A 25,567-nucleotide genomic window follows, 5' to 3' on the forward strand; every position below is an offset into this window, starting at 1 on the left:
CCTAACAAAAAAAATGAATGTGTCCGTTTGTAATGTAACTGGTGCTCATGTAAGTCGCTCTGATACTTGCAGGTCTAGTTAGCACTATATAAAACTCCACAAAATAAAATCTTGCCACACAATAAGACTTCAAGAACCAAAAAAAGGCCCAGTACAAATATAGGTGATCAGGCTGTCCTCCGCAAGGTTGATGGAGTATTTTACTCCATCGCCCTGGTGGAGATACTTCCAAGTTTACAAATATCTATCGCACTGACTGACATTTCTAACAATCACAGCAACCACTGTGAATCCATTGTAACGTTGACATATATGGCTGTCCAACTTGATGGAGTAGTACTTCAAAGTTACAAAGTTTTTTTTTTTTTAAACAAATCCGCAACGTTGAATTTTGTTTTTGAAAAGGGAAAAAAAACAATTTTCCTCTTGCACTGGGAACCATCTTCCACGGTGAGGGGACATTTTTGTATTTTAATTGCCCCTTCCCAACAGGGTTTTCCTGGCAGGGACGTGCAGTAAAAAACAGCTATGTGCCTGTCCATCGAAATTTGGCAGGTTGACATATAGCCAATTCTTCGTCAGTCCTTACTCCATTTGGCTACGGTGGAGACTGAGGGCCTGATTCTGATGTCTTTCAGAAGGCCTCCGAATCGGATTTGGCTTTCCCGGATCTGATTCATAGCCCTTGTTTCCTACCAAATTGTAGCCAGGTCTGAGTGACCAAGTACGATGCGAAGATCTCGTCTGCGTTGACTGAATCATTTCCGAACCCGATCCAGTCCGTACAACTCATCATAGCTAAATCGTGCTGCGCAATGGAGCTGGTTTCCGAACGAGCAAGTACGAGGCACGATTAGGACAGCCATATTGACTCAGTCTCAACGAGATGAAAGAGCTGTCGGAATCGGACTTTAGGGGGCAGTAGCAGGCCCCCCTTCACTTGGGCCCTCTGAATCAGTCAAGGGGGTGCCCATGGGTCCTCCAATCCAAGCATGTACAGTGTGGCGGGCACCCGGGTGTACTCTTTTCCCCACCCACCCCTTTTTGCTATAGGTGCCTGTGTATGTGTTTAGTATACAGGCTCCCATAGAGATCAATGGGAGTCCGACCAAACCGAGTCCATCAGCATTCGGAAGCATCATACTCACTCGGTCAGAGTCCAGCGCTCCGAATTGTACAGAAAGCATTCCGGATTCGATTTGGTCGGGATGCATTTCCTAACTTGGTCGGAATCAACCCTTGATCGCTTTTGAATTTGGCAGGTGGACTATTATGTTGGCCGAAAGGTTACTCCTTTGTCATTGTGACAGAGTATTTTTTCCACCAACACATAAATCGGGCCCTGAAAATGAAATCTTGGACTGTGGCAAGACGGCAAAACTTCCCCCCATGTTGCAGTAACCTTGGTGGCTATGAAATCAGCCTTTGTTTTGCCCTGAACTTTTGGCACCAAAATTTCAGGCTTCAGTGGGAGCTGGAAGATGTAAACCTGTATCTCAACAACCCAAAAAAGACATCTCCTGTTCAGGCGTCAAGCAAGACTTCTTCCTGTTTACAACAATACCTAAGTCTCTGGAATCTGCAGAGCAATCTCCGTCTGATCCAAAGCCAGTTGCCTCATCTCAGCCATAATCAACACATTGCTCAGATACACTCCTCTCGAGCTCAACCAAGCCATTACCAATCTCATGACCTTCATAAAACACCACAGAGTCTAGGTCAGTCCGAATGGAAGGCCCTTGACCCTCCAACTTATCCCTTTCCAAAGAACTGAAGATAATCTATGTGTTCCATACACACTGGAACTGTCAAATAAGCAGCTTTCAAGTCCAACTGTGTCCACCAATCCCCTTTCCTCAACAGGTTTTTTAACATTTGTATACCCTCCATTTTGAATGTAACACACCCAATCATTCAGTTCAAATGTATGACTGGCCTCATACATTTGTCCTTTTTCTCCCCCTGAAAAATGCTGCTTACAAAACACCGTGGACACTCCTCTTCTCTCTCGCTGACTGCCTTGATATGAAGTGCCTCCACCTCCTGAGTTACCAACGCCTCTTGATCTTTTGAAAAATGTAACAACCTCAGACAAGCTTTCTGCACCTTGATTCCTACAAAAACTATCTGATATCCCTGCACCATCCTCAATACCTATGGGTCTTATGTTATTTCTCTACACTGTGACACAGACTGGGCTAGTTTGCTGCCCAGTGTCAAAGTAGGGTATTTTCTTGAACATACCTGTTCCTCCTCGGTTCAGTGACACAACAACGATGTAATACATATCAATGTAAAAAATATTGAGTAAAAAATATAGACAACAAAAATATGGACTCCTATACTTCAACAGGTCAGTACAAAAATATTGCCAACAAATATTGATGTAAAAAAAAAAGAATGTATAAAATATCGACTTCGATATAAATATAAAATAAAATAATATATATTAAATGTAATTATTTGAACATATATCTTTACTTTAATTTAAAACAATTAATAAACTATTATTTTTAATTTATTTTAAAAGACTGAAATTATATCAAAAAATATTTCAATGATTTAAAATATAAAAAACAAAAATCTATAATAAATGAAAACATTGGACTATAAAAAAATATTTAAACTTACATTTCACAATAGTCAGTGCAACAGTGGTAAAAGTGTTGGATGGCGGTGAGGTAAAAATAATTTTTGCCACTTCAGTGAGTGCAACAGTAGCGTAAGTGTTGGATAGCAGTGTAATTAACTCCAGTGAGTGCAACAATAAGGAAAGTGTTGGATTATACTAATTATAAAGTAATTACACAATATTTAATACCCACCCCTTTAAAAGTAAAAACAACACAAAAAGATAAACAATTACCCAAAATAAATATTAAATAATGAACTTTAATTAACAACTATATATTAATTAATTAAACACAAATTACTTCCCATCCATAACTCCGATAAATACCACAACACACACCTAAAATTAATTAATTTAATTAATATCAATTAACAAATAGTTATTAATAAGAAATACATAAACTACTTAACAGCCTTTACCCACCAACCCCAAAACACAAACTAAAGATTACACAAAAACCATAATTAATTACCAATGAATTATTGTAATTAATTAACTACCAACTATTAATTCAATTATAAATAAATTACCTCCCACCCTTAATACCTATAAACACTAAACCACACACCTAAAATTAATTACACCGTTACCATAATTAATTACCAATTAATTAATTTAAATTATTAGCAACCAATTATTAATTCATCAATTAAAAATAAATTACTTCCCACCCTTTACACCAATAAACACCAAAACACAAACCAGAATTAATTATGCAATTACCATAACTAATTACAAATTAAATAATTATTATTAATTAATAATATATTACTTTGTACATTTAACACTATAACATCTCAATTAAACAAATGTTAATGAATAAAAAATAATTAATGTAATATAATTAAATTACTTCCCACCCTTTTCCCCTATAAACCCACAACCCGCTACAGAACAACTAAAAACGCAAAAATTATAACTATTACAAATTGAACACATATAATAAAAATACAAAAAATTCTTATACGAAAAACATAAATCACATACATTTAAAACACATGCTAAAATACATAACATTAATTAAAAAATCGATATTTGTAACAACTATATTTTTGCAAACGATATTAAACACTTCAATATTTCTAATATCGATATTACGTTCCTTAAGTCGAAATTCTAGACCACGATATTCTTGCTGTTGATATTTCTGAACCACAATAGTTCTGACTCGATATTTGTGCAACTCAATATTTTAAACTCAATATTCTGTCTGCACACCTTCCTCCTCTTGTTCTTCTCTCACTTCAAACTCCTCGAGATCTTGGCCTCTGCGGACAAAATCCACCCTGCTCTGCTTGTCCTCATTACAATAGGGTCTAGCCCTTGTTTAAAAGACCCACAAGCTATTCCCTGTTCATTGCTCAGGAATTGGCCCTGCATTCTCCCAGCCCCTCCAAAAACCTTTGGGATGTCTTTCTGGACTTCTTGTAAGGAATTAAATGTGCCCACAAATCTGGACATATCTCCTACAGATTCCTCTCCAAACAGCATTCAGTTGTCCTCTATTCCAAACTACTTGTTGGCCAACTCAGCCAACTTTGGATCAATGTTCATGCTTTTTGGCTCTTCCATACAGAAAGTCGCATTAGCATTGCCCAAAAGGCGTAAAGCCCCCTGGAACCATTGTTGCAACTCTACCACATCAACCCCCGTATTAGTATTGTGAACATCCTCACACATGTCGAACACCTTTGTCAAAGGGCCTAAAATATCTCAAAGTCTATCTTGGCATCCCTTTAGACCCTTATCTAAATACTTCCTAGGGTCTCATCCAGAGTTATTGAGAAAACTCAACATTTTTGGATCTAACTCTGGTGTACATGCCATCTTTGAATCCAGAGTAGGCCTTGGACACTCTGATCTTAACCATGTCTATACCTCCTTTGGTATCTCCCACTAAATTCAGTAGGATATATACTGAGCCACATGCTCAGCTGGAGTCCTCTGTGGTGAGAAGGGGTGTTGTATCAACTGTGGGTCATTCATTACCTTGCCAATAGGATCTACAAAATCAATATTCTCCAACGTAATCTTACTATGCTCCACTTTCTCCTTTTTGGCTTCTCGCATTCCTCCTCTGTTTCATCCAGGCCGGATGAGCAGATCAGCTCCACATCGCCACTACTCGATGTTCTGTCACATGCCACTGCATTGTGACCTTACCCCTTTGCCTCTATAGCTTTCTCTGAATCTTGAGCCTAACACCAAGTCCCTCTTACATCCTTATGCACTTCATCATGCATCCTCTTTTCTGTTTTCCTCTGCCCAATCACACCAGAACCACTGGCATAGGTTAAACCTTCATCACAGACCAGTACCTCTCATCCTCCAGCACATTTTTATTGGTTCCTCTATTTTTATTTTGTTTCTCCACCCAATCATCTATTTTCCTATCTAACCTTTGAACCAAATCTATTTTTTCCACATAATCTCTGACCTTTTTATCCAGAGCCTTCTTCTCCACTGGTTCCATTGCACTATATCTAAATATACTCAATAACTATTTGTAGTAGTCTAGCTCACGCTGACCACCGAACACCGTCTGAATGGATGCATGTGAGTACTTTAAAAAATAGATGAAACGATTTACTATGACAAAAAAAAAACATTTACTATGCACGCCGTGCTAAACCAAATAACGCTGCACCTTAAAATCAAAGTTTCTCAACGTAATCATTGCCCGCTTTTTTCAATTAAACTCTCCTTTTTCTGGCACGATCATCCTTTCCTTACGAACGGTACCCAAATCCCTCATTAACCAACCATCGGCGACGTTCCCCAGTTTAAGACTACATCAGGCAAATAAAATTCCTCTACGGCCTGAATACCTTACAAAAAAGAGAACAGCTCCCTAAACAAAAATTCATGACTAAATACACCTCCAACATTTAACTTCAACCAACTTACATTCCTCATAAACACTCTAAAAAACATTTCTACAAATAAATGATCCCTCATGCATCAAATATATTTCTAGACGTTAACCTTCCAAACTCCTGCTTTATTATATCCATTTGAAGCATTTCATACACGCTCAGAAATACATCATTCTAAGGAAGTACTTATCTGTGTATGAACAGCAACAAAATAATGAAGATGGCTACGGGTTACCGGGTAATATGCATGTTCTAGGGAGTTCAAGAATGTTTTTAGTGTTCTATTCTGATTTTGATCTTATTGTTGCTGCTGTGTATGAGGGCAGTAAAAGGTATAGTGCATAACATTGGCCTCTGAACCTTGACATAAAATCTCAGGCTTCAGTGGGAGCTGGATGATGACTTGTTCAACTTCAAGGGAGTCTCAACAGTTCATCTGAAGGCAAAATATGTACCACCCTAACTACCTTGGCTTACACTACCTCCACTCACTAGCAGCTGAGCTGTGATTGCAGTTAACCTTGAACTGTGACTTTCAATTGCTTTGTGTTTTCTTGGAGCTTTTTGCTTACAACTTCAAAGAATCCTATCTCTGATTTCTCTATCTGTTTTTCTGATTTTGGTGTCTTTTTTCTTCTTAATTTTTTCATGAGATTCCTAAATTCTTTGGTACTGCAAGACCCTATCATACACTTTTCTGGGAGATTACCCTCTGTTTACCATCAGAGGTTGAGCAGAGAATCCTTAGAACTGTGGTGTACCCTAACCAAATAGTGATTATTAGATTACTTGGGTCACCTCGCAAATAAATAACCTAGTTTCTGACAGTAACTACTTTTGAGTCTAAGGATTGTAACCTATTTTTGCAATATTATGTTTCCCTCCGTACTATGACTATCGGTATGAAGAGTCCCTTCATTAAAAGTAGGCCTGTGTGAAATTAGAATTAATACAAGTGTAAGTCACATAATTTAGTGAATTCTGCATTATTTTTATTACGTGAAATTCCTGATATAATGCCATTATTGTACATTGCATAAGCACACCACCATAGCCTATTGGTACATCAACAACACAAACTTTGATAACTGTACTCCATGGCAGTTGTGGTTATTTTTGCCCTTTTTTCAGTGCAGAATGCATCCTTGCAACAAGAAATTTAAGCCATTGCACTAAATGTTGCCAAATTGTATGCAATTTTTCTAAAATGTATAAATACACAAAAGCAAGTGTGAATGTGATGCTTTCACAACCCTATTTAAAAGCACAGTTATAAATAAATCTAAAGGTGGGAGGCCGTTTTAGGGACGAGGCTGTTTGGGCATTTAGAATAGTTTTAGGCTTATCAGTCATGATTTATCTGGTGGGTGGCATCACTCAGACAATGGTATCATTTTAGATAAAAGTCGTTGTGGTAAGTATCTGTACACAGCCAAGACATAAATGACAACACACTCAACCTTCAATTTACATGTACCACAAGCCTAACATCTATTGTATTCATAGACCTCGAACTCTACATCAGCAATGGGAAGGTCCAAACACAGACATATAGAAAACCAACATCAGGCAATGCGATCCTACACGCAGAGAGCTTCCACCCTAAAAGCCTCATAGAAAGTATACCTTATGCAGAATGCTTAAGGATGAAGCGCAACTGCAGTACTCAGGAAAGTTGCACAGTATCAAAAACAAACCTCTTCTGTAGACTGAGTGAGAGAGGATACCAGAAACATACACTAGATAATGCGGAGAGAAAATGCTGAACAAAAAACAGATTAGATCTAATTCAAACGAGTAAGACCTCCCAATCAAAATCAGACATATGCAATGATGGAACACCTAGAATGATCACAGACTACAGTACATATCATTGTAACCTGCGTAAGATCCTGTACAAACACTGGCCGATAGTGCGCTTTGACCTGACCATAGGAGCATCCTGTGCCAAGCTTCCCAAATTGACATTTAGAAGGACCAAATCCATGAGGCAGGAACTGGTTAAAACAGTACCATCACTGACTAAAGGTCCAAATTGGCTTAAGTCACCCCGACGGGTTCTACAAATGCAGTAAATGCAAGGCCTGCCGGCACGGTATCAATACCAAGACCGTAACCGTAGCCCTCAGAAAAACACCGCTTGAGATCAGGGAACATTTTACATGTAAAACTGATTTCGCAGTATATGTTTTGGTGTGCAAATGTAGCAAAAGGTATGTTAGGAGTACAATTCACCCAGCTCATGTGAGGATCTTTCAACACTTGCGGGCAATTGCCAACGATGATCCCTCGTACCCTGTGGCCAGACATATCAACACACTACATGGCGGGAAAACAGAAGACCTGACTTACTTTGTCATAGACAATGTCCCTAAGAACCCCAGAGGAGGCAATAGACAGCTGGCTCTAAGGAGATTGGAGTCCAGATATATCATTCTCCTGGACAGCAAAGCACCGAACGGCCTGAATGCAGATGAGGCACTGAGTGTCCACCTCTAAATCTATATCACTGTAAGACCCCATAGCAGCGATCTCCCAATCCCTGACACACTCTCTCCTTAACATCAATCTCACTTGTATATATATTTTAAAACACATTCCCCCCTCCTTCACTAATCACCTCACCCTTTCCATCTTTTTTATATTGGAAGATATGGACACTCTTATACATTTGAGTACCGACTGTCACTGACCGCAACCTCTTATTCAAGTGCACACTTGTCAGGCGTCGCATTGGCACCGTAGACCCGCACACGACTTTGTGATCCATTGTCCACTTGGGCTGGACTCCCGGACGCTGTACGCCATCATCACTTAGGAATACCCTCCCAGTGAGTTACATTGTCTGCCTGTGAACTTGTTTCCACACAACACATTAGACTGAATGTGCTACCTAGCCTGGCTGATGAGGATTATGAATCCAAAACCGGCCCCAGGATGCTTGTTTCCGGTCCATGGAAGACCTGGCTTGGCAGTTTGGGCTGGACTGTTCCCATGAGGCACAGGGTCAGACTGATTTGCATACAGCCTTGTCTGAAATGGGGTGGCTGAGTGGGCTAAAGAATGGTGATGGATTAAACCCAGATCAGTTGACTGGTGGTGAGTGTTTGATTTGCTCAAATGCTCCGTCCATCATCTCCTTTTGTATCACTTTGTTCGCCCTAAGTGTGGCAGGTTATGCTCGGACATGAGTCCCTTGCTCACTTGGCCACTGGATTCAAGATAGCCTGGCTGATGAGGATTATAAATCCGAAACCGGTCCCAGGATGCTTGTTTCCGGTCCATGGAAGACATGGCTTGGCAGTTCGGGCTGGACTGTTCCCATGAGGCACAGGGTCAGACTGATTTGCATATAGCCATGTCTGAAATGGGGTGGCTGAGTGGGCTAAAGAATGGTGATGGATTAAACCCAGATCAGTTGACTGGGGGTGAGTGTTTGATTTGCTCAAATGCTCCGTCCATCATCTCCTTTTTTATCGCTTTGTTCGCCCTAAGTGTGGCAGGTTATGCTCAGACATGAATCCCTTGCTCACTTGGCCACTGGATTCAAGATAGCCTGGCTGATGAGGATTATGAATCCGAAATTGGTCCCAGGATGCTTGTTTCCGGTCCATGGAAGACATGGCTTGGCAGTTCGGGCTGGACTGTTCCCATGAGGCACAGGGTCAGACTGATTTGCATATAGCCATGTCTGAAATGGGGTGGCTGAGTGGGCTAAAGAATGGTGATGGACTAAACCCAGATCAGTTGACTGGGGGTGAGTGTTTGATTTGCTCAAATGCTCCGTCCATCATCTCCTTTTGTATCTACCTTCATACACAACCCAGTAGGCATATAGTGAGGCACATATATCTTATTTTGTGATTTTTTTTCTAAATTTACGTTTTTCCACGTATTTTTATAATTAAACACTTGTTTTAGTTAGAATAATATAGCATTGTTTCTTATTTAGTGATTATTAAACAAATGAGATTACATTTACATGTTTATTCTAACAATATATAGCTTCTTCTACCAATGTAACTTTTTATGACTAGAAGAAATACTACATGTACTCACCATGACCATGCATTTCCTAGGTTGTATGTATCTTTTCCATTTCTGTGGTCAACAAGTTGGTTTCCATGACAATCAGATTTTGGTTTACACCTTGTTTCTAATTTATACTGCACTGTAGTGAATAGCGATGTTGTGAGCAAGGCGGACACGTCTTCCGAAACGCGTCGTCCATCACGAAGGAATAAACACTTATCCTTGTAAGCACCTGTTTTATTCATTGGTTTCAACAGGATTGGTATATATATATATAGATATATATATATATATCTATATATAATATATATATATATATATATATATATATATATATATATATATATATCGAAGAGGAGATCACTTAGCAAAAAGCAATCCAAGGACACAGTGAGGAAAATTTCAGGAATCCTTTATTCACCGAATGAAGTGCGGCATAATGCATTTCGGCTTCCCAGACTTCGTCAGACGCCGCTTTCAACTGGTTTGCAACTTCTCTCTCCTTTGTACTGCTAAGGCACTCCCATTGGCAGGAGAACAGCTGACCTTGATCCTGTCAGGATGTCTGTAGTCAAATATATATATATCCAAAAAGAAAGGTTGCCCTCATTGAAGACGTCACACACGGGGGGTTAGCGCACACGCACCACCGGCAGCAGCAGTTCCAGCCAGCCCCCATACCTCATCGTTGAGTTGGCCAAACGCGTTTCGAGCAGAGTATTGCTCTTGATCACTGGCTACACCACCAAACGGATACAACGGGCTTTAGCGGGATCACATTATATATATATAGTCTACAACTGCCCCCAACATAGGGAAAGACAAACGGAAATTATGGGATACTCTATGGAAAGTGCTCAAAAAAGAGCAATCTAAGTGGTGGGAGGCTACGGCGCTCCAACATTATGTGGATTGCAACAGAATACCTCGGGGTTTGTGCATCTTTATAACCCCCACATTACAACAACCAGATCCAGAATTAATAACACAATGGATGGAAAACAACCATAACTGCTCTATGAACATGTTGAAGTTACTGATTAAATCTGCTGAAAAGGAAAGTGTAAAATTAACACTAGAAAGTGAAGAAATAATTGCCAAATTAAAAGAATTACTGGGAGATGATGAATTCAGTACCGAAATGGAAAAAATGAATAAACGACTTGAGAAATTAGAAGAAGAAATCAAAATGAAAAAATTATCCAAGTTTGAGAGAGATGAAATTGATTACAGGAATGGTCAAATTTTGACCTTTGGAAAGAAGTTTGAAAAATTGAGAAGTGAACATACCACTCAAGCAAAATCCAGTGTGGGTTTACCTAAGGGAGCAGAAGAATCTACAGCCTCCGGTAGTGGTATATCCCAACTAACTGAACAAATCCTGCAGTGTGACTCTGAAGTAACACCTCAAGATCACGACAATGAAGCTGAATTACTAAAAGCACGATTTTTAAAGGAATACGAGTTGCTGGCAAAAGAAAGGTCAAATGCGATGGCCACCAGCAACAGCCCGGTAAGAGGGCGTGGAAGAGGAGGAAGAGGAGGAAAAAAGCAAAACTACTCCATTCAGTCAGACAGCCCGGTGGGAACAAGAACAAGGGGCAAATTTGCGAAGAAAACATGAAGAACAAGACTGTGGTAAATCTTTCAAATTATATTTTAAGTGAGGATGAACTTGATGTTTTAATGTTAGGCTTATCTTTTTGTCCAACGTCTAGTTTTAATTACACAGAATCAAGAATTGACCTATTCCACTATATAAGAAAGCTCAAACTCAAAAAGTGGTTTTCAAACAAACCTAGGAAACAAGTCACTGAACGTCCTAATGAACAACCAGATCACCGAATTGGTGACATTGAGACTTTACAAGAGGTATATGAATTGGCCGGTGAGGAGGGGAGGGTGGAAAACCCTATCTCGAATGCAATGAATAATGATTTGACTTTGGATATGATGGCAGTGACTCCATTTAAACCCAAATCAATATTCATACCTCAAATAAACTGTGAAGCAATCAATTGTTTTGAGAAAGGAATGGTAAATGAATTGAAATGTTTAAAATCACGTAAATTTCAAATAATTTGACCAAAAAACAACGGGAAGCTTTGGGCAGTCTTGAATTGAATCGCGACTTTGTCATTAAAAAAAGTGATAAAGGTGGGAATGTGGTCATCTGGCCACTAGACATGTATAGACAAGAAGGGTATTCACAATTGTCTGATACTAGCAGATACTGCCAGACCACTAGGATGGTGTATGATCAAGCTATGTCTAGTGTTGCTAACCAAATTACAAAGTGGAAAGATGAAAGCATATTAAGTACAGATGAATTTTCCTATTTGGCATACAAATATCCAAAATTGCCTGTTTTGTACTTGCTTCCCAAATTGCATAAGAATGCCCAACGACCACCAGGGAGACCGATTGTTTCCTCTTGTGGAAGTGCTTTAGAGAACACTTCAAAGTATGTAGACCATTTTCTGCAGCCTTTGGTCCAGTCTCTTCCTTCGTTTGTCCTTGATACCAGCGATTTTTTGAAACACATCAGTGAAATCGAATGGTCTCCCCAGTACCTGATGCTAGGCCTAGATGTTTGCAGCTTGTACACAAGCATTCCACAAACTCTAGGTCTGGAAGCGTGCAAACATTTCTTTCAGAATAGACCTTTAGGTTTCTTTCAGCATACGAACATGTTACTAAAAATGATTGAGATTTGTTTAACAAACAATTTTTTCTTATTTGATAAAAACATCTACAGACAAATCCAGGGGACGGCGATGGGGACCTGCTTCGCCCCCAGCTTTGCGGGTCTTTACCTGGGCTGGTGGGAGGAGCAGGTCGTCCATAAGATCAGGCTATTCCAAGACCACGCCGTCCTCTGGTTGCGGTACATAGACGACATTTTTTGTGTGTGGAGTGGCACTGACTTGCAAGCAATTGAATTTGTGAAAATACTAAATAACAACCAAATGAATCTCCAATTCACATATAATATAAGTAAAGACTCCATGGAATTTCTAGATCTCAAACTAGAGATAAGCAATAACACTATTGTAAGCTCCTTATTTAGAAAAACAACGGCAGGCAACAGTCTACTACATGCGGACAGCTGCCATCCTCACAATCTTATAAAGAGCATACCTTACGGTGAATTGTTAAGAGCCCGCAGGAATTGCAGTACAACCGAGAAATTTGAACAAGAGAAAGAAATCATGAGTGTGAGATTTTTGACCCGAGGCTATAGTTCCAAAACAGTCAAAAAAGCCATTAATAAAGTGGATGCTCTCAATCGCCATGAACTTATTTTTCCAAAACCTGATGAGTCTTTAGATAAGCCCAAAGAGAAAATAAGATTCATCACGACCTATAATACTCATGCGTGGGAGGTTAGAAAAAGCCTCAAGAAATTTTGGGAGGTCTTAAAAACAGACAATGACCTGAAAGACTATATAGGTGACTATCCATCCCTAACCTTTCGTAAACCCAAGTCACTAGGGGATCAGTTGTGCAGTAATATGATCCCGACCCCTATAAAAAAGAATGCAGTGCAAGGCTTTTTTACTTGCAACCAATGTAAGGCCTGCAAATATAGCAGTAGTGTTAAATCTCTGAAATTTCATGACAATGAGGCTCCATGGGTCATCCATAAACATCTCAATTGCAACACTGAATATGTTGTCTACACCCTCAAATGTCCTTGCTCAAAGTACTACATTGGCAGTACCATCCATAAAGGCAAGAAGAGAGTGTTAGAGCACTTAAGGGCAATCAGTAACAATGATAGAACCTATCCGATAGCCCGACATTTCTACGAGTATCACAAAAGCAATGCTAATCTTGTTAGATTTGCTGCTATTGATTGTGTTTCTCCCAATATGAGAGGGGGCAATAGATTACTTGAACTAAGGAAACTAGAGTCCAAATTTATTATCAGATTCAACACCATGGTGCCCCATGGGTTGAATATGGACGAAGAAATGGAAGTGCACTTGCATTAATGTCATTTCATACAGTTGTAGAATAATTGTTGCTGTTGCTATTCTGTTTTGTTGTTTTTAGAATTTTGTGTATTTTCTTCAGGAACCCCCTTTTTTGGGTATGAAGATTTTAACAGGACTTTATTTTATTTTTCTAGATATTACCGATGTATGTACAAGAATGAGTGATGAGAAGCTACTTTGCTGACCAAGACCATTAGCCCACTGGGGCATGATTTGTCATAACATCTACTGGGAACAGTACTGGCCCACTTGGGCAATACTTTACTATTTATTTCCTTTTCACATGTCACCATGAGATAGCAGACATTGTGTGCCCTGTAGTATGCCGACAATATAAACTGAATTTGAAAAAGACATATGAGTTACGTTAGCCCACTTGGGCTATATTTTGAATTGTCAAATGATTCTTTATTAAGTATCTTCACGGATGTACCACAACAGTTTTATATTAAGCAGAGCTTAACTGTGTAGCGCAAGCGGTTATCAGGCTGTCATTGTGTCTTTTGTCTTTTGAGACGGAGGGTTCGAGTCTCATGTTTGCCGAGTAAGAAATATCAATTACTCATTGTGGCTTTATTTTACTTTATTTTACTTTATAATAAGCACAGGGCCAGCATAATAGTTATATTTTATGAACACATGCAATTAAACCTTGTAAAATTACGGACGGTAACTTTTGAGGTTGGAGACATTTTAAATGTTTAAAATAAGTTCTGGTCGTAACATTAGCAAGCGGTCACTCATCTAAAATAATACACTATAAACAATGTATCTGCTACATATTCTGTAAAAAAAGTACAAGCATCAAATATTTTGTCTATGTTGTTATACCACGTGACACTTTACTTTACTTTATTAGTGTTGTTAAGATGCACAATTTTTGCCCGTGATGAAGGAGTAGTGTTCACTCCGAAACGCGTAGGACGTTGTGTCTGGAAATAAACCTGCACTTTAACCGAGGCCACGGCTCCTGTGTAATTCTTTTCCTAAATATCGGGAAGGAGAGCGCTGGTGGTGACGTGATTCATATATATATATATATATATATATATATATATATATATATATATATATATATATATGTATATATATGTGTGTATGTGTGTATATATATGTGTGTGTGTGTGTATATATATATATGTGTGTGTGTGTGTATATATATATGTGTGTGTGTGTGTATATATACGTGTGTGTATATATATACGTGTGTGTGTGTGTATATATATACGTGTGTGTGTGTATATATATACGTGTGTGTGTGTATATATGTGTGTGTGTATATATATATGTGTGTGTGTGAATATATATGTGTGTGTGTGTATGTATATGTGTGTGTGTGTATGTATATATATGTGTGTGTGTGTATATAAATATATGTGTGTGTGTATATATATATGTGTATATATATATATATATATATATTTTTTTTTTTTTTATATGCGGGTTTGTAGAGCGCTAGAATAAACTCCCAAGGGAGTATCTCTGCGCTATCTGACTGCTGAACATGCAGGAGATCGAATTCCCTGGCTCCAAACTAGTTCTTAGACTGTGTGGTTAGACCTGAAACAAGAACGTCTTCAGCTTTTTCCTGAAGGCCAGATGGTTTTCAAGCTGCCTAAGCTGGAGAGGGAGACCATTCCATATCCTCGGTCCCCTCACAGACAGAGCCTTACCCCCTTGCCTTGCCCGCTTGATCCTAGGAATCGTGAGAAGCATTTGGTCACTGGACCGTAGAGCACGAGAAGGAACATACGGCACGAACTTGTCTGCCAGATAGGAGGGACCCAAACCATGAAGTCCTTTGTGGACCGTACAACAGATCTTAAAAACAACTGTCTGACGGATGGAAAGCCAATGAAGCCTGGCAAGTAGAGGTTTTGAAGGTGTTCTCGGAGGGGCATTTAGAACCAACCTGGCTGCGGTATTCTGCACAACCTGTAACCTATCCAGGTCCTCCTCATTAGCTGACAGCAAGAGACCATTACAATAGTCAAGACGGCTGATAACCAAGGCATGGACCAGGGTCTTTCTGATGGTGTCTGGAAGCAATGGAAAAACTCTGCGCAGCAATCCAATGGTCCGAAAGCAAGATCCAACAATGTTGGTAACATGCTGCTTCAAGCTGAGTTCTTGTTCCAGACGTACCCCTAGGTTCTTGACTATTTGCTTAGGCTCGGGGACTGGGCCTAGATCTAAAGGCCACCAGTCAGGAGCCCAGCTGATCTTAGCCTCACCGAAAAGCATAACCTCTGTCTTTGAAACATTGCACTGCAACATATTCAAAGACATCCACTGGGAAACTGCTCTCATCCCCTCAGAGAAAGAATGTAATACCTCCTGGAGTAAGATGGTCAAAGGGAAAGAGCACCCAATTATATATATATTATAGTGAGAAAAAAACATTTTGGGGAAATATTTTTATTGTGTTTCAGAAAAAAGAATAATAAAACAATCCACCCAGCAAAGGGGTCATGTGGACAAGCGTGCTTCCATTTACAGACACTACTACCCTTCAAGTTAGGAATGGACCATCAGTCTACCAACGTTTCTTGAGCCTGAATGGCCTGAGTCAGACCTATCCTTTCAACTTGTGTCACCCCTCTTCCGGACCCCTACTCCATCTCCTCCCTCATTTCCATCCCAGGCCCCAAATCTTATCGAATTTGCGGGGGCATCCCCTTGCACGTTAAATCAACCGCTCCGTCTCCATACACCAGTCCATACCTCCCTCCCATTCTCACCTAGTCATCTGCATTTTCGCTCCCCAGTGTTTAAGGAGATCCCTACAGGTCACCATCAGGGCCCGGTTGCTAAACAGCAGGGCACATCGATTCAGCGATTGGTCCCCCCCCAAATGCCCAGGGAGATCAGCTGGGGCGTGAGGTGCACTCTGTGTCCCAGTCACTCTGACGGTCGACCACCTATCCATTCCCAGTAGTCTCAGCCATCCGGACATTCCCAAAGTGTGTGGATCAGGGAGCCCATCATCTGACTGCCCCACAGGCAGAAATCATCAGTCACCCTCCCCATGAACACTAGGCAGTTCCGAGTATTGTATGCCCTATGCAGCAATTTCAACTGAATCAGTCGAAGCCCTGCCCTGTTTACCACATTGTTTGCGTGTCTGCAGACTTGACTCCAGTCATCGTTCTCAAGTCTGCCCAGATCTCTCTTCTACTTTTCCCTGAGATGATCTATTGGTGGAAGACTGTTGTTCTGTATAGTGGAGTAAATTTGAGACACCTTGTGGTTCATCAGTAGGGCACCCAGCACTCTAAATTCCTGTGAGGACTCCTCCTCTATGTCACCTCAGGGGACCCCACATGTACCCAGGATATGCCTCATCTGGTTGCATCTTTAGACCTGAGTACCCCTCAGTTCATAGTCTGTCTGCCTATCATAAATGAGAGCACCGTCCCCCCTTGCCATCTAAGATATCCCCTAGCTTGGAGATTCCCAAGCCCAATTTTCTAGGGCCCTCAACTTTTCACAGGCAGCTCAGGCAGTTCAGGGCATCCAAGTCTCACAGTAGGGTCTTCAAAGTTAACTTCCCTTGCCATCCCAAACTGTGTGTAGCCTTTTTCCATGCTGACATCACAGTCGCCATAAGGTACGATGGGGGAGGCAATCTCCTCCCTCAGTAGAGTCTCTGCACTTATTATTCTGGGGCCATAGGAACCCTGTACACCAGCAGGGATGGCTCCCACTGGACTGAGAAGGCCCGATCATTAATCACCAACAGCTGCGTCACCCAATAATAGATGCAGCGATTCAGAAGAGTAATGTCTCCGTCTGCAAGGCATCTAGTCAGGAGCAGCAAGGTAATCCTGGGAACCCCACCATCCAACAGAAGAACCCTCATTATCTCGTTTACCATCCGAAAGAATGTATCGAGGATCGGGAAGGGGATGTTCTGCACCACGTAGAGAAATTTGGGTAGATAAATAATTTTATAAAGGGCCCCCCATCCTCATCCTCTACTTCCCCACATCATGGCGGTAAGATCCGAGAACTTTAAATGGGTTCTCTTTGATGAAGAAATTGCGATCCAGGGTCACAAAAATACCTAAGCACTGAGACCCCTGAGTCGCATGCAGAAGCGGGTAGTCTTGCTCTTGATCTAAATTTTCCTTTCTTATAGGGAATCACACCGATTTTCCCCATCACGTGCCCTATAATTTGCTATCTAAAGATCACTTTTTAGGCCTCCCATAATGTCTTCTCATATTAGACGGACCCACTGTTCTCTACCAAAGTATCATTCAGTTGCAATGAACATCAGCTGTGTGGGAGTTCTGTCTGTTAGTTCCCAGGTATCTAGCCCCCATGTGCCCCGTAGCCTAGTTGAACCCATATCGACCACTGTAGTCAAGGGTGAGTGGTCCGATATCCCTTGGGCGAGGAAAGTCATATAGGTGAATCTCCCCGTTTGGTATCTGGGAACCAGCATGTAGTCCAACCTCGACATGATGCCCATGGAGTTGGCCACATAAAAGTATTGGCATTTCCCCCGGTGTGCCTCTCACCACAGATCAACCAGCCCCATGGTCCCCTATGAAGGGGGGCATTTGTGTATCTGTCTTCGGCTCCTCTCCCATTTTCTTCACTCTGTCTAGGTTTTCCTGTACTTTCAGGTAGAGATCTCTCCTTATGATTGTCAGCGTATCTGGGGCCCCTGTCACCCAGGAGCCCAAATGTTGCTGGCCCTCAGACTGCAGGCCCGGAGGAAAGTACCATGAGCCCAGCACCAAGTCTTTGCCATAACATTGTTCATGTACCCCTGCCTGGCACTCAGCCGCCTTGGTCCATGTTTTGATAACCTCTAATGGGAAGGACCTATGAACCAATACACCCACTCCCTGGGAGTCCCGTGAAAATTCTGTGTGCACCAACAGAATGTATCTGCCAAGGTCCAGAAACCTACAATTGTTCCCTAAGAGATGAGTCTCCTGCAGCAGGACTATGTTGGGTTGTATCTCAGTAGGCATTTCTTTACCACCCCTCTCTTGAGTGTATCCCCCAGGCCATTCACATTCCAGGAGAGGATCTTTAGGGTCAGGCACCTATTTCAGCCCAGTTGTGTTGTATTCCCCATGTAACTTCCGTCTCACATCCTGAAGTATCAGTCCAATTCTTCCAAGACCCACCCTGTATCTCACAAACCCTCAAACGAACTGGCCCTAGAGAAACCCCCCTGCCCCATCGTCTCGCACTGTGGGTTTACAACTGCCCACCTCCCCAATGCCTGAGATGCCTGTCGCTCATACTGCATAACTATAAATACATTAGAGACTTGCCTCTACATGAGGGCTGTGATCTCCTGCAGATGTGGAGGTATGGGCCTCTGGACCACCACTTGACCCATGGTGTTTGCACCCGGGAAATGGCCCTGCTAGCTGAGCACAACATCGGAAAGTTCCTCAAAGTCTTCCCTTGTAGCATCCTTATCAAACCAGCATGTCTGCTGTCAGAGGGCTCACTACAGGCATATCTCCTTTGTCCCAGCTCCATTGAGGACCCTCAGATTCTACCTTCAGTGTCTTCCATCTGCTGCTCATGGGCAAAGGACAATCTTGTTGGAGTTCCTCTACCATCTTTGCCCTCTCACTCTCTGCTTGGTCTTTCGCTGGGGCAGCCATTAAACCGTAGTAGAGTGTGTCCGGCGTTACATAACCCCTGTTCTCCAGCCATGTACACGCCTGACTAGCCATGTTAAAGAAGTGAGAGTGGCCCTGATTACTCACCCCTAGTCTAGCGGGAAAATTGAGCACGTCATTCAGATTTAAGGCGTTTTTTTTTGGTCTTTTCTCGGCCAGGAACATCTCCCTCTGGTGTCGGACCATTGGAGTGTAATCCTGGTAGATATTTATTGACCATCCCTCCACCTGCCATGGTCCATGTGTACAAGTACGCTGCAGGATGTCATCCCTGTCTTGAAAGCGAAGGAGTCTGACCATCACAGCCCTTAAAGGGTGCTCCTGGCCGCTGGGGGCCACCAGGCACCCTATGTGCCCTTTCTGCTCTAACGAGCTTGGAGACCCTGCCCTCCATGACCACACTCAGCATCCAATACTCCATGTGTAGTTCTGCGCTGAGGTCCTGAGCCAGCCCTGCCAAGCACCATGCATCAGACATTAGACTTACGCATTTCAGTTTGGTGTTCTGCATCACCACTCCGAAAAGCAAAGTCATGCATTTATAGTGCCTGAGCAGTCAAGCCAGAGCGCTGTTAGGAGCATTGTCAGAAAGTCAGGCTGTATTGTGTGGTCTGTGCTGCATGTGGCAGGCTCAGAGACGGCTGACTCAAGGAGGCTGAGAGGCTACAATGTAACATAATTCACCGCCACATTAATGGATTTATATTCACTGTGATGTCTCTTGAAAATGACCAATGGCTACTGCCGAGAGAGACAGCCAGGAGAGGACAGACTCACTCCCTCTGCCTCAGATACATTGGCAGGTAGGCCCCCGGTGCGAGCAAGCTGTGTGGAAGCCTGAAAGTTTGTCAGCAGAGAGTACGATTGGCCACTGCTACTCGCAAAGCACATCTATTGACTCAGTCAGACTGTGCAGTGTGGCACTCAAGTCTGTGGACCTGAGGGTCGCGACCCGGACGGCCACCGCTGGAGTGTGGTGCCTCACAGGAAGCCTGCAGCAGGGCAGTCTGGCAGTACGGAGCTCAGCGAAGCATCAGTTTAGAATGCAACCTGCTGTGGTGCGGCTGGTGAGGAGTCATCAACTTGACTCCTGGAGGACTGTGGCCGAGCCTATGCAGGGCCGGGAGTCATCGTGGTGGGCTGGCCTGCTGCCAGACTGTACTGTGTGCTAACAGTAAGTGTCGACACTAGTACCTGCTGTCCTTCAATCCTCAGTTCTGGACTTGTGTAAATAATGTGGAGACTGGTGTCCGTTACAGCCAAAGAGGTCTGGGCGGCCTTCATGGCCACACATTTGTTAAACACTTGATCAGGTTACAAGGGCACTGGAGTGCCATTTAATTCCTGATGCTTTGCAGCAGTTTTAAAACCTTCTTATTGTTTCTCATTACTCAAATGGATGAAACTTCTCATATTTATGTGTTTCCCTCATCTTCATTGCTTGATTTTGCTTGAAAGAATGTCTGTGCGGCGACTTGATGATCTTTGGAGCTGTGACAGGCCCTGCAACACGCTTCTCCAGTGATGCGCCAGCGACCTCTGTGGCGGCAGCACGCTTCTCCGGTGATGCGCCGCTCTTCGGTGATGTGATTTTGACAGCGGCGGCTCGCTTCTTCGGCGATGTGACTACAGCTGCTGCAGCGGCGACACGCTTCTCGTCATTGCATCGCGCTTTCAGCTCCCAGCGACATGCAGTCTCTCAGAAGGCCCAGTACAATAGCAGGCACTTCAATTCCCAGCGAGGGAATTCAGGGGGGATTTGGTTGGTGAAGTCTTGTATCCCTGAGGCTTCAGGCCAGAGGCAAGCTCAAGTTCAAGCCCTTGGAGATTCTTCTTCAAGTTGATGAAAAGCACACTCCATCCTCTTCTCCTTTCTTTGGCAATGAAGCAACCACTGCAGGCCAAACACACAGGACAGGGGTAGTCTCCTCCTTCAGCTTCCTGGTTCTTCTCCTCAGCACAGGTTCATCTTGATTCCCAGAAGTGATCTAAATGTATGGGGTCTGGGTCCCCTCTTTTATACACCAAAATCCTTTGTCTCTGAAGGGAGAGAGTGTCTGTGCCTAGTCCAAACCAGTTCTGTTCTGTCCTGGAGCACTTTGTTTACATGACTCCTTCTCTTCCTTTGACAGTGTAGGCCAGGGACATCAGATGCATCACAGGAGGTGGAGCCAGCATTGTGGAAGGCAGGCGCAGCCCTATTCAAGTCCCAGGTGCTCCCCTCCCATCACTCTACATGCAGCTGGTTCTATTCCGCCCTGTGCTGACTCACCTTGTCTCCTGGAATCCCCCAGCACCTGTTACTCACAAACCAGCAAGGAGTACACAACATAGCAGAGGCAGGCTTGGATAGTTAGGCAAGAAAATACCTACTTTCTAAAAGTTCAATTTTCAAACACAGAATGTTAAAACCAACTGCGCTAAAAGATGTATTTTATCATTCTGAGTTCAGGCATACTAAACTCAAATTTCTACCTAGTTCCCTGAGTAAGTTAGGATTATAAGATGTTATAATCGAACTGCCCATTCTGGCCGATGGGGAACAGGTAGCCTTGCAATAGTGAAAAAAGAAAATGACGGTAATTCACTTTCAGGACATGCCACACCCATCAGGGCATGTCCTACCTTTTACCTACAATGCACCCTGCCCTTGGGCCTACCTTAGGGTTGACTAATATGTATAAAAGGGAAGATTTAGGGACTGGCAAGTGGGTGCACTTTCCCAGTCAACATGGCAGTACCAGACTGCACACAGGCTCTGCAATGGCAGACCTGAGACACACTTTACAAGCTGCTCTGTTGGGTGGCACAATCAGTGCTGCAAGCCCACCACCACCAGCATTCGATTTACAAGTCCTGGGCACACGCAGTGCACTGTACTAGGGTCTGACAAGTAAGCCAAACAACCCAATCATGGAGTCACTAATCCATACATCACTTTACCATAGGGAGCTCTTGCACTGTGGCACTGAATAGCAGTTGGACAGTGCCCAAAAGCATCTAAATCCAACTAAAACATAAGAGACAACGGCAAAAAATGCAGGGGAGACCCAAGCCAATGGTGCCAGGACTAACTATATGGAATTACTTTGAAATAAAATGTAAAAAGTGCTACCTTTTTGAGTTGTGATAAACGTAATTATCTTCAGTTTGTTTTTGAAAAAGAGCCATATTTTTCAAAAAGTTGAAAAACGAAAATGAAAAAAATTGAGCGATCTATCCTCAACTTTTTTTGCATAGCTTGTTTACACTTATCCTTAGTAAGTTATACCATATAATTGGATTCAGTTTGCCTTATATGTTGGTTGCATCGGCTTTTAGGCAGGGCAGCATAGAGCCTGACATGAACATCAATGTTTGTTCAGACTGCAGGGTCAGAATCTAAAACGTGACAAATGCAACAAATGTAGCTTGAATGGGAAAATCCACTAATAGAGTTTGTAGTTCTGACATTTCATTCAATCTTGTGACAATTGTATTGAAGCCAGGATAAGATTCATCTCTCTTCTCATCAAAATACCTTCTAAGTCTCCTTCTTTGGGGTGGTGATTGATAACTGACATTACAGCCCATTTAAAATCATCTTAGTATTGACATGCGAAAGCAAATGATCGACTAGTGGAGCTGATGTAACTTTTTGCAGAATGTATGATTTATGTTGAGTTTTGCTCTGTCGCACTTCTTGGTTTGTTTTACTTACATGCAGTTTGCCATGAGGGGATAAGATTTCATAAATGAAGATTTTATGTTTGAAAATTGTATGTGAATCCACTTAATGGAGTCTAAACACTCGGATACGGAAGGTGAGATGGATCCACCTCGCTTCTGTACACCCAGGTAACTTTTGTGACAGTTGCACCTGCCCGTCCTCTATCGCTCCTGATCTGTGGGAAAGGGACCCATCTATCCTGCCCTCGATTCCCCTCATCATATCATGCCGCATCTGATCCCTCATTTATCTAGACCCGCTCGGGCCGGGTTGGAAATATCACCGGTCCTACGATCTCGTTCTAATTTGATCTCCATTCAGCCCTGAAGAGTCACGGGTAACTACCCGATTTACGAAACACGTGTCAGCTGGTTTTCCCTTGATGTTACCCTTTGAAGAAGGTCCATATTATATATCCAAAAAGACCATCCACTGATGTCAACCCTGTCATCCTTCTTGCTCGAATATATGAACATTGTTGATAGACATTTTAAAGACTAACCTAACGTGTGCACAGGACTTGTTCTAAAATATACAGTTTGTTTCAGGGGTTGTGTGTGTTTCTCCTGGCCTAGTTGCCCCGTATTTATTCTGTATATGTTTCCTACTTCACCGCTATCAGTTAAGAGCGCCATTCTTCCTGTACACCCAAAACCCCACGTAGAACTCTCAACACTCAATTACCCATTTACTTTCTGTACTTTCCAATCCTTGCCATGCATTTGCAGCCTCAGCAGTGAATGACATGCCATTGAGGAGCTAAGGATGGGACATCAAGGGTCAAAGGTTATATTATTTCAACCACCCGTTGAATTTTAGTGGATCCACGAACATGGAAATAAACACATTTTTCCTTTTGTATAATTGTGTTGCTATGTCTTTTGAACAGACCTCACAGACCACATTGCAGTGACATTAGGGACTATCTGGAGTCTTCCATGATGGTAAACAAGAGCATCTGTATTTTTAAAGGGACAGCTAAAGTAACCTGTTTATCTGCTGCATGTGACTCTTTGTATGGATATCCTTGGATGGCAATATAACCTTATGCATGCACATAATATTTGCATAATGTACAATGAAAACAAACGGTTGCAGGAGGCCTGGCGTGATCATTTTTAATGTTTCCTCTAGGATTCGTGGGATAAAGTTATGATTGGTGACGTGGAACTGAACAGAGTCATGGCTTGCTATAGGTAAGGAGAACACTTTATTCTTATTGTGTTATTTGTACCAGGTTGGTGAAAAAAATGGGATGTTAATGATTACTAATGATCAAAGAGGAAATGCATTGGACTTTTTCCATCTATTTTCCATCTGCTTGAGTGACTTTATTTTCATGCATGCTGTGTTTCTTATTTTTGTAGATGCATTTTTACGACTCTAGACCCAGATACCGGTATCATTAACATCAAAGAACCACTGGAGACACTCAGAAGGTATGTGACATCTTTGTACAATTATATATGGTATAATCATTAATATTGTATGTGCTCCCATAGGAAACTATTTTAACGTGTATCTATATATGTGACAGATAGATAGATAGATAGATAGATAGATAGATAGATAGATAGATAGATCAGTCACTAAAAAACCAAAGGTTACAGGGATGTTATAGTTAGATTCTGATTTTACACACACAAAACCATTGAAATGCATCAATTATAGTTATCTCAAGTAGCTATAACTTGTGTCCTAAGGTAATTATAAGCCATGCACAGTTTTCTCATTAATAATTTAATTGTAGTGATATTAGCAATGATGTCATGGAAGATGTAATGAGTGATGAAATATGTGGAGTAATTAGCAGTGCATGGCGAGGGTGCAAGTTATAGTTACTTGCGACCAGGCCCTGTGGCCAACAACAGATGTGCAGCCAAACTCACATCGCACATGGCCTTTGCCCATGCGCAACGGGGGTCGGATGCATGCCGGGTGTTGGCGATGCAACTACCCCCCGCATTCAGCATACATGGCTGCGTGAGTGGGTGTGTGAGTGCCACTGTGAGTCTGTGATTTGGTGTGTGAGTGGTTCTGTAAGTCCCCGAGTAGATGTATCAGTGACCATATGGGTGTGTGAGTGACTGTATGGGCGTGTGTGTATGGATGTGTGAGTGGCAATATGGGGGTGTGAGTGTGATGGGTGGGTGTATGAGTGTTTGCGTAAGTGGCTGTTTGGGTCTCTGAGTTGTGTGTGAGTGGGTGTCAGTGGTTTTGCTGTATAAGTCTGTGAGTGGGTGTGTAAGTGTCTGTGTGGGTGTGAAAGTGGCTATGTGTATATATGTGGATGTGTGAGTGGGTGTGTCAGTGCCTGTGTGGGTCTGTGAGACTCTGTATGAGTGGTTCTCTGGGTTTCTGCGTGGATGCATCAGTGACTGTATGGTTGTGTGGGTGACTGTATGGGTATGTGAGAGGGGGTCTGAGTGGGTGTATGAATGTGTGAGTGGTTATGTGGGGGTGTGAGAGTGTGTATTTTTTTAATTGGGATCTGGATTCCCAGATTCGGATCCGTGGATCCAGCACATATTCACACGGAGACTGTTGAGCACCTCTGTGGATCAGCAAATCCTCGCACGACCCAATAAAATGCTTTTGGGTAATTTCTTGCTCATTAGAGTCCCTCACAGACCCCTCCACTAGTTCCATGGGTTTAAAAT

At 42.2% G+C, this 25,567-nt stretch overlaps 1 protein-coding gene across 1 annotated transcript in view; it reads left to right on the top strand.

Moving 5' to 3' along the window:
• Positions 1-25,567, top strand: part of LOC144763841 (mitochondrial amidoxime-reducing component 1-like) — a 278,087-nt gene that overhangs the window by 192,104 nt on the left and 60,416 nt on the right. Inside the window, exons 5-6 of the mRNA XM_078649812.1 lie at positions 24,042-24,103; positions 24,275-24,346. Coding sequence (XP_078505938.1) covers positions 24,042-24,103; positions 24,275-24,346 — 134 coding nt within the window. The remainder of the gene's footprint in view (positions 1-24,041; positions 24,104-24,274; positions 24,347-25,567) is intronic.

Source organism: Lissotriton helveticus, chromosome 6 (genome assembly GCF_964261635.1).
Source record: "Lissotriton helveticus chromosome 6, aLisHel1.1, whole genome shotgun sequence".
Lineage (NCBI taxonomy): Eukaryota > Metazoa > Chordata > Amphibia > Caudata > Salamandridae > Lissotriton > Lissotriton helveticus.